A 12,718-nucleotide genomic window follows, 5' to 3' on the forward strand; every position below is an offset into this window, starting at 1 on the left:
GTTAAATGCAGTCATGACAATGAACTCACTGTGTTTTTGAAGAATTATCCTCAAAGAATCTCAACACAAACAAAGATGGCTACCAGAAATGACAGGTGCTTATGCCAGGTTCACGTCGTATCGTTTAGACCACAATTACGGGCAACCGAGTCAGAAAAACTGTTTATGTCTGCCTCCTAGTTGTAATTCTGACTTGGAGGTATTGGAAATTACTGACAGCAACAATATTTCCCACTTGACGAAAAGAACTACAGAAGTCTCAAAAAGAAAAACATTGGCGACAATTAAAGCCACCATTGCTGGCAGTTACTTCTGAATAAGATAAAATATTAACACTAATATTGTCAATTTCTATTTGTATTGTAATTATACAGTATTTGGTTGAATCTGGTTTCACTTGTTAACAAACTGCTCCAAATACGTACCACAGCAAAAGTAGCTAATTTAGGCTACTAAAATTAGTACTCTCTAGTACTCACATGAACACTCCTGAAGAATAACTGGAGGTTTTTGCGTTCTGTCAACAGTGCATGAATGGCATTATTGTGCGGGTTAAGGAGCTGTCATGCTTCTTGTGAAATTGTAGATTTAGGGAATATTGTTGTACTGGCAACAGATAGGAGTCTTTTAAGATAATGGGCATGTCTTCAAAAACAGTTTTGATCAGGTTTTCCAAGTCCCCCCATTTATGTTTGGCAAAAACAGTGGCTTATTTCTGCGACTCCAATGCAGTCATCACTGCACATGTGATTAAACTGTAAAAATGATGAGTACATTTAAATTATTTTTTAAATTGTGACAAATTCACTACATTAGATGTTGTTCCAAATCAGGTGCCATTTGTTTCACTTCAGAGCATTTCAGAGTAATGTACCTTTCTTCATTTATATACCCAATACCTGTTAAGTTCATCAGTACATACATGGACATGTCTAGTAATGATGTTACAGTAATCCGATCCATCCATGTTTTACTGCACCTACTGGAGCTGTGATTTCATATTGCCAGGACTGATTTGCAACTGGAGTTGTCTCCAGATGGTGTTTCCATGGATGTGTGTCAACAAGCAAATGTACTGATTAATGAGTGAGTCTGTACCTGAGACCTATCTGACAGTTATGGGTTCAAAGCTGATGTGAACTGCTGGGTTTACAGGGTAGGGCAGCACCAGCTGGGCGTGACCCACACTGGGGCTGAATAAGTTTGGACAGGCAGCTCTACCGTCCCCATCAGGGGTGGCCGAGCGGACACAGCCGTTTTACAGGAGAGGAGGTAAGTGTTGGGTTTCAGTGTCACGCAGGGGTAACTCTTGCAACTACACTCCTCAACCCCTGCCCTCCTTACCCTGCTTCCCTCATCACCAGTATCCATTATGTCCGAATATATGCCTCACTCCCTTTCCCTCCCCCATTGAGCTCTAGCTGCCATCATGGCCCAGTGCGCTCCCAGACCATTCGTACTCTGTTTCACTGCTGTAAATGTCACCTGAGTTACACTCTCTCTGCTTTCCACAGACGGCCCTTTATTTGCCACCCTTTTAAAAAGACCCCCACTCACATTTCATGTTTTCTCATTTTTACTACGTGCCAGAGAACCCTTTTCCTCCCTATTCACTCAGCCATATGATAACACTCATATTTTTTCTGCGAATGCCAGAATTTCTTTCCTTGCATCACATTTTTGTTTTCTACTTTTCTATTCAAGACTTTGTAAAGCTTTGGTGTTTTGGTATCTATCTAGCCAACTATAGACCTATATCTAGCCTCCCCTTTCGCTCTAAGATCCTTGAGAAAGCAGTCCCAAATCAGTTGTGTGACTTTCTACAGAACAACTGTTTATTTGAGAATTTTCAGTCAGGATTTAGAGTGCATCATAGCACAGAGACAGCACTGGTGAAAATGACAAATTACGTTCGAATTGCATCGGACAATGGGCTTGTCTCTGTACTTGTCTTGTTAGATCTTAGTGCTGCATTCAACACCATTGACCATCACATCCTATTACACAGACTGGAACATGTAATGGGTATTAAAGGAACCACAGTAAGCTGGTTTAAATCATATCTCTCAGATCGATCTCAGTTTGTACATGTTAACTGTGAGTCCTCCGTGCACACCAAAGTTAGTTACAGAGTTCCGCAAGGTTCTGTGCTTGGACCAATTCTATTCACCTTATAAATGCTTCCACTAGGCAATATTATTAGGAAACACTCCATAAACTTTCATTGTTAAGCAGATGATACCCAGTTATATCTATCGATCAAGCCAAATGAAACTACTCAGCTAAACTTCAAGCATGCCTTAAAAACTTGGATGTCCTGCAGTTTTCTGATGGTAAACTCTGACAAAACTGAAGTTATTGTACTTGGCCCCAAACACCTCTGAGACATGTTATCTAAAGATATAGTTACTCTAGATGGCATTGCCTTGGCCTCCAGCACCACCATCATATTTCTCCAACATTAGCTTCTCTGCACTGGCTCCCTGTAAAATCCAGAATAGGATTTAAAATCCTTGTCCTCACCTACAAAACTCTTAATGGTCAGGCACCATCGTATCTTAAAGAGCTCATAGTAACTTGCGACTGTTGCTTAGTGGTAGAGTGGTTCGTCCACCAATCGGAGGGTCGGCGGTTTGATCCCGGCTTCCTCCAGCCCACATGTCAAAGTGTCCTTGGGCAAGACACTGAACCCCAAGGTGTGTGAGTGTGTATGAGTGATTAGTTAGCACTTGTGTATGCATGTATGTGTACTTATGTATGAATGTGCATAAATGGGGTGAATGTGATATGTAGTTAAAGCGCTTTGAGTAGTCGGAGACTAGAAAGGCACTATATAAGTACAGACCATTTACCTTATTATTACCCCACTAGAAGGGTTACTTGTTAAGACTTTCCTCTTCTGCCACTTTCAGTAGGTATTTCTGCCTCGGGAGCTGCGGAGTCTGGATCTGTGATTGTGGGCCTCCTACTGCTCCCATGTTCCTACTCGACAACCACACTATTATTATTAGTCTTAATACTATTATTATCATTATTATCCCTATCATTATTATTACTATTATTGTTTTATTAATATTAATATCAACACTAGCATTACAATATTATTATTCTATGTGGAATTTGTATTGTGCTACTGCTCTCTCTCTCTCTCTCAACCGGAAGCGACAGATGGCCGCCCACCCTGAGTCTGGTTCTGCTCAAGGTTTCTGCCTCTTAAAAGGAAATATTTCCTTGCCACTGGCGCCAAAGTGCTTGCTCTTTGTTGGAATTGTTGGATCTCTGTAAATAATATTATAAAGAGTACAGTCTAGACCTGCTCTATAGAAAAAGTGCAATGATAACTTCTGTTATGAATTGGCGCTGTATAAATAAAAATAAATTTAAAACAAATTGAAGTAAATACACTCAACAGCTAGGGTGAGTGTTCACATGTACGTCTGAGGTTTTTCGCTAATCTAAATTTAAGCTAACCGCTAGTTTATGGCTCTTTGATGAAACAAGTCTTGCCACTTATAAGACAGTTTTGGCAAGTCCACTCATGCAGTTGTGACAGTGAATGGTGCAAGAAGAAACATTTTTAATACTAGAATGACTATAATCATCCCTCAAGTCATGTCACAATGTGAAATTTTACAATTGTGTCACATGCCAAGGTCTCATATCAGATCCAAGTTGTTGTTGTTCTATGTTTCATTCTGGAACGTGCACTTCCTCTTGTATCTTATAACACAAAAATGCAAATCTCTCAGGTGTGAACATATTTAACATTTAACATTACAGTATGTGTATTAGTTCAGTAGGAATCTGGGCACAAGGCTTTTAGAGCATTAAACACTTACGTTCTTGGCTTTTTGACCAAACATACATTCACATTTCTTCCATGATGCAAGGTCCCTATTCTGTGGAGGCTACGAGAGGCCTGGTCTGACAGTGATGACAGCATGATTAATGCCCACCTCCCTTCCCACTCACACACTAACTTCACACAGCAGGTCTAAGTGGCTTGAAGAAAAGCTGAAGAAAGTTTCCTACAGGGCCAACCAAAAGTAACAAGTGTTCATGTGAAGATAAGACAATGTTTGATAAGATACAGTTTGACATGGCAAGAATTCTGAACTCAGTATTCTACAGAGTTGGATACTGAGAAAATATATAAAGTTTGGTTACTTTTATTATTTCAAAGGTTATGGTGTTTGGTATGGTATGGTTTAATTTACTGGTGTACCCACTATCCCTCAATCAGCCTTGTTTACTTCAGTTAGAGATTTCCTATACCATAGCTTTAATTATTCCATTATGCTTTATGATGTGTTCAAGGACATGCAGATGTCAGATATTTGAAATCCGGCTGCCGAAAAATCACTAACAAGATATCTTGCTGTAAAATCACATATAAGACAAGCAAAACGAGAGTATTTATATATATATATATATATATGAAGAGGTTAATGTGAATTTTGTTAAATTATGCATAGCTCTGCTTCAGTTAAAGATTTAATACAGTAGATGGCAGAATCATTTTCACCCCAGAGAAAGGGCAGATTCTGCACATGATTCTGACAACAAAATCTCACATTTGAATAGATGAAACATTTCCTCTACACCTTAACTGTGCTGCAAATATCGCACCTTGACATATCATCCACACTATTAGTTATCAGTGGGAGTAAACAAAAACAAAAATGTCACGCTAGGTACATCACCAAAAACAAATTTACTCTAAAAACGTTGTGGCTGATTCATCCCTCAACAGTCAAAGTGAGTTGCTGAAGAGATGCAGTGATGTGAAGGAGCTCCTTCTGAAACCACCTTTGTTCACATCACCACCTTCATTAATCTTCCATAGGCGTATAAAGGAGCCTGTGTGGAGAATGAAGAGGTTGTTTGAATCCAATGCATGCCAGAGGCCAAATGGTAAATCAGAGTAAGAGGAAACTCAGGTTGGCACGCCGATTCAATGCCAGTCACTGCCAATACAAGCTATCAGGCCACATAGACAAGCTCCTGACAAACTGCTCCATACTGCCAGAGAGTATCTCTGGACTGCCAAGTCTTATGGCAAACTGAGGATAGCTTAATGGAAACCACGGATTAAAACTGCACCTCTGTGTTTTTCTTTCTCCATTTATATATTTTATGTGATCATGATATATGAAATCCCATATAATTTAGCTCATGTGTCAGCAACACACCTTTTAGAACCATCCAAAGCTCACATATGTAAAAAGTTTGTTCAATGTTTTTATCGTGGGAAAAAGGTGTTTTCCTTGTGTTTTACAACCATGTCATTAATTATGTTACAAAGTTAGCATTTTTTCTCTTGATATTTTTACATAATCTATTAATAATTTATGTCACAATTCATGTTACGCACTCTTACTTTGTAATTCATCATATTGGTTTCCAAAATCACTTAAAATGTCAGGTACCTCAGTTTGCCATGAAGTACTGAAATAGTGAAACGTTTATTGCTCATCTGTACCAATGCAAACATAGTCTTGTAATGTAATGTATTCTAACGTAAGAAAAGTGTAGTTGCCTCATTTTAATTTATCATTCATACTATGGGGAAATTATAATCTCAACAATTCAATTGAATTCAGTTCAGTTTTATTTATATAGAGCCAATTCATAACAGAAGTTATCTCATTGCACTTTTCCTATAGAGCAGGTCTAAAAAATCCCACCATGAGCAAGAATTTGGCGACAGTGACAAGAAACTTCATTTGACAGTGACGCGGTATTTGATTGTTTTCTGTTGCATTATTTGTACGTTATGTACTGTATGTCTCACACAAAGAGTTTGTCAAAGCAAGCCAAGCAGTATGGCTTCCCTTTCTCCTCCTTGAAGATTCCCTGGGTGAGCTGCCGCAGACAGAAGGCACACACAAAGTGCTCAGGGTGAAACTTGCGATTGAGAGCAGAGATGCAGCGGCCTGTGATGGGCTCACCACAGCCACCGCACAGAGTGCCCTGCCGGGAGTGGAAATGCACGGCACAGAGGGGTCGACCATCCAACTCCATGAAACAGCCATTAGTGAAGGGCTTCAGACAGTCCTGGATATAAGAACAGAAGAGAAACGGGAAAAGTGATGTGGGAAAAGACGGAAGGGAGGATAAAGAGAGACAGAAAAAAGGTTAGAGATGGTCAAATGAGGAAGAAGGATAATAGTGTAAAATCTGGATAAGAATGTTTGCTTTTGAAGGACCAGACCAGTGATATTTCATGAATTAGCCCAATGTATACAAATATTACTGCTGATCCTTTTCCAAAGCATACCATAGCTTAAGTACTTTATGAAAAGTAAACTTTTTGGAATGAGTAATCAATGAACAAAGTATTTTCTAAATTAGATTATCAAAATATGGAAATATAGGCGCAAGCAGGTACTATTTCCAAAACTTGACCCTTCATGGTGTGTCAAGGACATGCTTACATTAGATATTTGAAGGTCAGCTGCAGAAAAAGCATTCTCAAGCTATCTTGCTGCTAAATCAAACACATAAGATGAGCAAAAAGGGAATATGGATGCCATGAAAAGGATCATGTGAATTTTATAGCTTCATGCATTCAGTGGCTGCTGTTTGGCAGATGACTCTGAAATGTTGGATGCCAGAGTTCCCTTGGTTGACTAATAAGGGAAACTTTGAATGTCATTTCTTATAAATTAGACCCTGCTCACAAATGTATTACCATGCAATGATAATGTAACTTTTACAAAATGTGAAGTTAATGTTCACTGTGATGGATTAACTCTAGCATAAATTTAAAATCTCTGTAATTTGATAATCTGCAGAAACTAATGAAAACCAAAGGCTATCTGGAAGGTATCTGTAACTCTGTGGTAAGCCCTGCAAAATGGTCAGCTGTAAGTATAGCTACATAATCTGCAAAATCACTGACAAGGACTTTTGATATGTTATGAAGAGAAAGCTAAATCTGTGAAAGCTGTGTTCTGTTAACCCATTAGCAAAACAAAAAATCTACAGCTATGCTATAAGCTCTATGAGGCTGTACTTGAGATAAATACTCATATCAGCGTGCTAACATGCTTACAGTGATAATGCTAGCATGTTGATGTTTAGCAGGTATAATGTTCACTGTGTTCACAGTGTTGGTTTAACATGAAAACATTTGAAAATTAGCACTAAACGAACAGTGCAGCTGAGGTTGATGGGAATGCCATGAGTTTTTCAGGTATTTAGCCATAAACCAAAGAGTTGGACAAAATTAAATGATGGCCCTAGATGAAAAGTCAAGAGATCAAAGTTATTACAATCCATCCTCTGGGGACCATGAATGTCTGTACAATATTTTATGGCAATCCATCTAATAGTTGTTGAGATATTTCTTACTGGACCAAAGTGGTGGACCAACTAACTGACCGACATTGCCATCTCTAAAGCCATGCCGCTAACATGGCTAGAAAACTGTACCATCTGCGTCGGGTGGTTTGTAGCCTCTGTGTCATCCGTTACTATCATGGAACGTACAACTTGTCAGCTATTATCCCTTACTTAGAACATAAACTAAATGGGCAGAAAGAACGCTGTTAGACAGTAATCAGGTTAATCGTTTACATGGTACAATTTTTCTTTTGATCGGTTTATGAAAAGGGTTTAACCTACCCCTCTGCAACCGATTGAAATTTCAGTCGGTTTGGACCTGTTTATTCAGATTGAGGTGTCTTTATGGAGCATTTTTATTCAGTTTGGGCTTTTAAACTGATTATAATCGGAATATAAGGCGCACATGTGGCTAGCGACTAAGCTTCCAGAGGAACCTGAACTTTTGGGGGGTATGTATTTTTGTAGCAACATTTCATGGTTTGGAAATCTCTCTACTGTTAACAAGACCTGCAGCACAGCATAGTGAGATTGGCCAGAAAGACCAAAGTTGCCAAATTTGATGAACTACCTTATTTATTTTTAGCAGGAGGTTGATTAAAAAGGCTTGGCCACTTTTGAGTGTCCACTTCATCCTCTTAATGGAGTGTTTGGCCTCCTGCCCTCTGGAGTTAGATTTAGGTTACCATGGGCCAGGAAAAATTCTGACCTTGCTGATAATGACTGCTCCATATAAAACAATGTTTAGGTTCTGTCCTAATGGTGAGTTGCTTTGTGATGGTGAAGATATAACTGCAGTAATGATTAGGATAGGTAGTCATAGTCGGATGTATTTCATGTTTTATGTGATGTTGTCAATCTTAATTGTATTTATGTAATTTTGAGAGTTAGGTTTTGAGAGCAATGCATTTTATGTATTTCATGTTCAAGTATATTTTTAGTCAAGAATCATTTTCTTTAGGGACCATAAAATATGAAAAGTTGAAGCTGCTACCTTATGTCAGAACGTCTCAACTGAGAGCATTTTATGTTTAACAATTGCTCATAGCTGAGTAAAGCAGAAGTAGAGCTGCACACTGAACCGTTTTTGACCAGATGCTGCATACAGAAGTAGGTTTGAAGAGAATGTAAAAGATACCCACACTGAGGAATATGGTTTCCTTGATTTATTTGCATCATTTCAACCGCAGTGTATTCATCAGGCATAAGGTTTTCATCAGCCTTGTGGTCAAAATGTTGCAAATAAAGCAAATGTGTGGGTATCTTTCTCATTTATTCCCGGGCTTGTGTGTGAGCCAAAGCCGTGTGTGTGGTCTGAGGTAAGAGGCTCACTGCGCAGACGAAGCACTCTGGATGCCAGGTGCCATTGGCTGCAGTCAGGTAGTTCTCCCTCACTGACTCCCCACAGCCTGAGCACTTGGGAGCAAAGAGGTGGTAGAAGTCCCTGCAACAATATGGCTTCCCGTCCTTTTCTAGGAAACCTGGGACAGGTATAAGACATATAAGATTAATTCGGAGTGATAATAGATACAATTATTTCCAGCTGTTTGCTGAAGTTGTGGTTTCCAGTGAAGAGAAATTAATGCACAAGCCTCTCACCTTCAGGTCCAAACCGTCCTCCACAATGTGTACAGAAGAAGTGCTCGGGGTGCCAGGTCTGGTCCAGAGCTGTCAGGATGTTCTGGTAAAGCAGCCAGACATAGAAATATTACATCATGCTTTTACTTCCCTTAAGGATTAGTAAGGTCTGTCTCATCTCACATGTTCAGATGTCAGGAAGCACAAAAATGAGGATCGTGAACCACATAAAATGAATCATGGGAGAAGTTGCATTAGTTTCTGATAGATGACTTTGGTCTTCAGCATAAGCCCAGACTGCAGAATCCCAATATGGTTTTGTACTTTATTTATTAACATGACATGTGGGATACGTCTAGAAAAATTAACTACATACATTTGTATGTCATCGTGCAATCTTCAAAAGATTATTGCGTAAATAAATGGATGTGATATCTGACAGAACCAATTAGAGTATGAATCAGGAAACAAAGGCAACTGTGTGTTTTAATTATATGAAAGGAGTTCTGAATAGTTAGAAAAATGATCTATTTTTACATCATCAACACAGTAAACAAAAAAGAAGACTTCGCTTTCTCACCTGCACAATGGGTCCCTTGCAATAAGCACAACGAGGAGAGAAGAGCTGATGGTAGTCTTTGTCACAGTATGGCCGCCCCTCTCTCTCAAAGAAGCCTGTGGTGCTCAACTCTGTCTTACATACCACACACACAAAGTGTTCAGGGTGCCACACTTCACCCAGCGCTGTGATCATCTACAGAACGGGAGGGGGGGGGGATGAAGTGCAAGGAGAACAAGAAAAGGTTTTTGTCAGATTGTTTGAATTTCCACAACTTTTTTTTGTCCTGTGGGTTCAGATGTGTATGTAGAATGCTTGCCCATTTGTTTATGTGACTTATTGCACCTTTCCCACAATGCATTTGTTGCAGGAAGCACAGTGGCCCTTGTTAATGGTGCGTACGCCAATCTTCTCCAAGTCAGAGCTCAGCCCTCCCAGCAGGTCATCTATAGTGTCTGTTTTCTTGCTCGTGGTCGAGGCCTTTGCATCTGAACCTGCTGTGCTGCTCTCCTTGTTCTCCTGTCGCCCACCTTCTGTTTTGCTTTTCACAGACTTCTTTTGTGTAAGTGGTGGTGGGGTCGTTGAAGACACTGGATCCTAAATGATGATACAAATAAGCACAAGAATCTATTGGTTTTAGCTATATATTTGATAAATGTATTTTTTTAAGGTCAGTGCTCAACAATGCTCCTATACAGAAATTCTATTACTTGAGGCTGCAATGTTGACAGCAGTACAATGCTGCCCTCTGTTGTTAAACCTGGTTACTTTCACTCATGTTTGGAAAATTTCTTAACTGCACATCCACTGTTCTCTCTTACCATATTCATCACCAGTTTATGGGGACTAAAAAACAACAACTATAGTATTAACAGAGTATTTGCTGTGAATTATTCTTTAACATGCCGAAATAGACACTGTACTGACGTCTTCTCCCAGACCCATTAGATCCTGCAAGATGGAGTCCAGCTCCTTAGTGGGTGAGCTGGGGTGAGCGGAAACTGCTACAGGAGCTGGCAGATCACTAAAACCCAGAGAGGAGCAAATTAGAAAGCAGCATAATATCTCAACTTCTCAACAAATTAACCTCCAAGAACACTAACTACCCCATGATTACTGTACAAATTCATATTGAGGGAAAACCCCAACCTTTTAACAATAATGTAATGTGGAGTTATGAACTGTAGGAAAACCCAGAAAACAGTACTAATAATACAAATACACACAGAAGCTGTACAGAGATTGGCATAGGGGAATACTTATGATCTGATGTCATTTGCAATATTTCTGGACTTGAGATGTGTCAAATATCTGGGAGAAAATATTTCTGGCAGTTCCTAAGTCAATAAGATCGTTGTCTACATTAAGATGCTTTAAAAGTGGAAGACCTAATAATTATAACATACTGTGCAATGAATTTCAAGTAATTTCCTGTTTCCTCTAAACAGTTTACACAATGATAATGTGAAACAGGGGTCAACAGGATCCTCAAGCTTATGCTTCACCTGTAGACATTTGAGTTGACTGCACTTTTTCCTTTCTTGGTAAGTCCAACACAAACTGCACCTGGCACCTGCGGACACGCAACCAAAATATACTGGAGTCAGATTACAAGTTAATATGATCATATGATTTGGTGAAAAACATTTTGTTAAAGTCCCCCTCCGCTCTAAAATATGTTTTTCTTCTTGTTCCTACAGTTAGATGTTTGAGCTTCACAGTGCAGAATGATGAGTGTGACACTAGAAGGCTGTTTTTCACATTCATCTGCTAAAAGGGGAATGTTTTTCTGTGTCATTGAAAATCTGGGTTTTTAAGTTTCTAAGTGCAGATGTTATCTTGTCAGCTGGCTAACAAAAAAATTAATTTCAGGTTTGACTACAACTGAAATAAGTGATAATTAAGAAAGTTATGGTATAGTGTAAGTTTGTAATCTGTGTGGTTTTGTCTTCACCTCGCCATCAGCTGGATCATTGCTCCTCCTGTTCTCATCGACACTCTCTGAACCCGCTGAATTCAGGGCCAGCTCCTCCAACAGCAAATCTGTGGCAGGACACAGGCCATAAATCTTCTAAACACACATATAAACATAAATACATATGCAAGCCTGCACACATGTAAAATATTCACACAAAACAACCACTAAAACACACTGATTGTACTTTCGGAGTGTTTAAACCAGAGGTGTTTGTACTTGAAATATTTCCTCTACAGATGTACAGATCAAGGTGCTTGCGGAGCAGTTTGAGGTTGCTTCATGCAAGTCAGCTTCCTCAGGAAGTGATGGCAGACATGTTGCAGAAGTGAAACTCAGAATAATGTTGCAAGACTCTGGTGACAAATATTACACAAAATTCAACTCTCTCCTCCACACAATGTATTCTTAGAAAATGGGATGAACTTGTATGAACAAAGCCTCTGTGGGGAGGTAAACAACATGGCTGTTGAAAAGAAAAGAATAAATCTTCAGCTTGTAGCATTGTTGTCTATTTTTGTTGTCTATCTATATTTTTTTATATCTCAGAAAAATCTGCACATCCTCTCATTTAGTTTTAGAACAGTGAAATTGAATCAAATTGTTGTATTTTTTGCGAGACATTGGATGTTTTGATGATCAGTGAAGCCCAATATTTTCTTTCATTCTATTTGTTTATTTTACCATGATACTCTGTTGAGATTGTAATATCTCTTTTTGACAGAGTCCTAGCTCAAATAGCAGCATAGTTTACAAACAATACACAGCATCATTGAAATTACAGTGCAAAACAAAACTAAGACACAGTCACAACACTGTGTTTAAAAAAGGAGTTATTCAAATAATTACATGCTGAACTGCATTTAAAAGTGCCATATATAGTGTACTTGTATACTGTACTGTGAGTCACAGAATACGTACTGTAAAGCATGATCTTATTTTATGATTGATTCTTCTTTTCACTTCTATTGTCTACATCAATTTTAAATCATTGCACCTTGCTCTGAATGTTTTAGAATTACAGTAATCATTCCATATCTAACAATCAATCCACTGAACAATCTGAGGACGATCAACAGTGTAAAACATGACAGACAGTTGTCTTACCGAGCTCTTCCATGCTGTCTCCTGCTCTCACTACTTGAGTGTGAGTGTGTGTTTTTTGCAGCTGGTTAGTTACTAAGGTAACCAGCCCAATATCTCATCTGGTCAAAACCGTCACTTCCTCTGACTAAGGTTTGTTTTCCATAGTTAGTATG

The 12,718-nt window shown here is 39.0% G+C and overlaps 1 protein-coding gene across 2 annotated transcripts; it reads right to left on the reverse strand.

Moving 5' to 3' along the window:
* Positions 1-3,557: 3,557 nt before the first annotated feature.
* Positions 3,558-12,699, reverse strand: lpxn (leupaxin). 2 transcript variants are annotated; one of them, XM_044198808.1, is made up of 9 exons: positions 12,567-12,699; positions 11,439-11,527; positions 10,990-11,057; positions 10,412-10,508; positions 9,830-10,081; positions 9,506-9,679; positions 8,947-9,028; positions 8,680-8,828; positions 3,558-6,057 (listed from the first exon to the last, which is right to left on the reverse strand). In XM_044198808.1, the coding sequence occupies exons 1-9, from the start codon at positions 12,577-12,579 to the stop codon at positions 5,791-5,793; spliced, it is 1,191 nt and encodes a 396-aa protein (XP_044054743.1). In that variant the 5' UTR covers positions 12,580-12,699; the 3' UTR covers positions 3,558-5,790. The 2 variants fall into 2 exon arrangements, with proteins under 2 accessions (XP_044054743.1, XP_044054742.1); XM_044198807.1 differs by having other exon boundaries at positions 10,391-10,508.
* Positions 12,700-12,718: the final 19 nt, after the last annotated feature.

Source organism: Siniperca chuatsi, linkage group LG6 (genome assembly GCF_020085105.1).
Source record: "Siniperca chuatsi isolate FFG_IHB_CAS linkage group LG6, ASM2008510v1, whole genome shotgun sequence".
In the NCBI taxonomy this organism is placed as follows: Eukaryota; Metazoa; Chordata; class Actinopteri; order Centrarchiformes; family Sinipercidae; genus Siniperca; species Siniperca chuatsi.

Coding starts and splice junctions, on each gene's coding strand:
- lpxn (XM_044198807.1), bottom strand. Junction 11,058..11,438: donor ATGATCCAGCTGATGGCGAG/GTGAAGACAAAA, acceptor GCGTGTCCGCAG/GTGCCAGGTGCAGTTTGTGT. Junction 10,509..10,989: donor GTCAACTCAAATGTCTACAG/GTGAAGCATAAG, acceptor TCTGGGTTTTAG/TGATCTGCCAGCTCCTGTAG.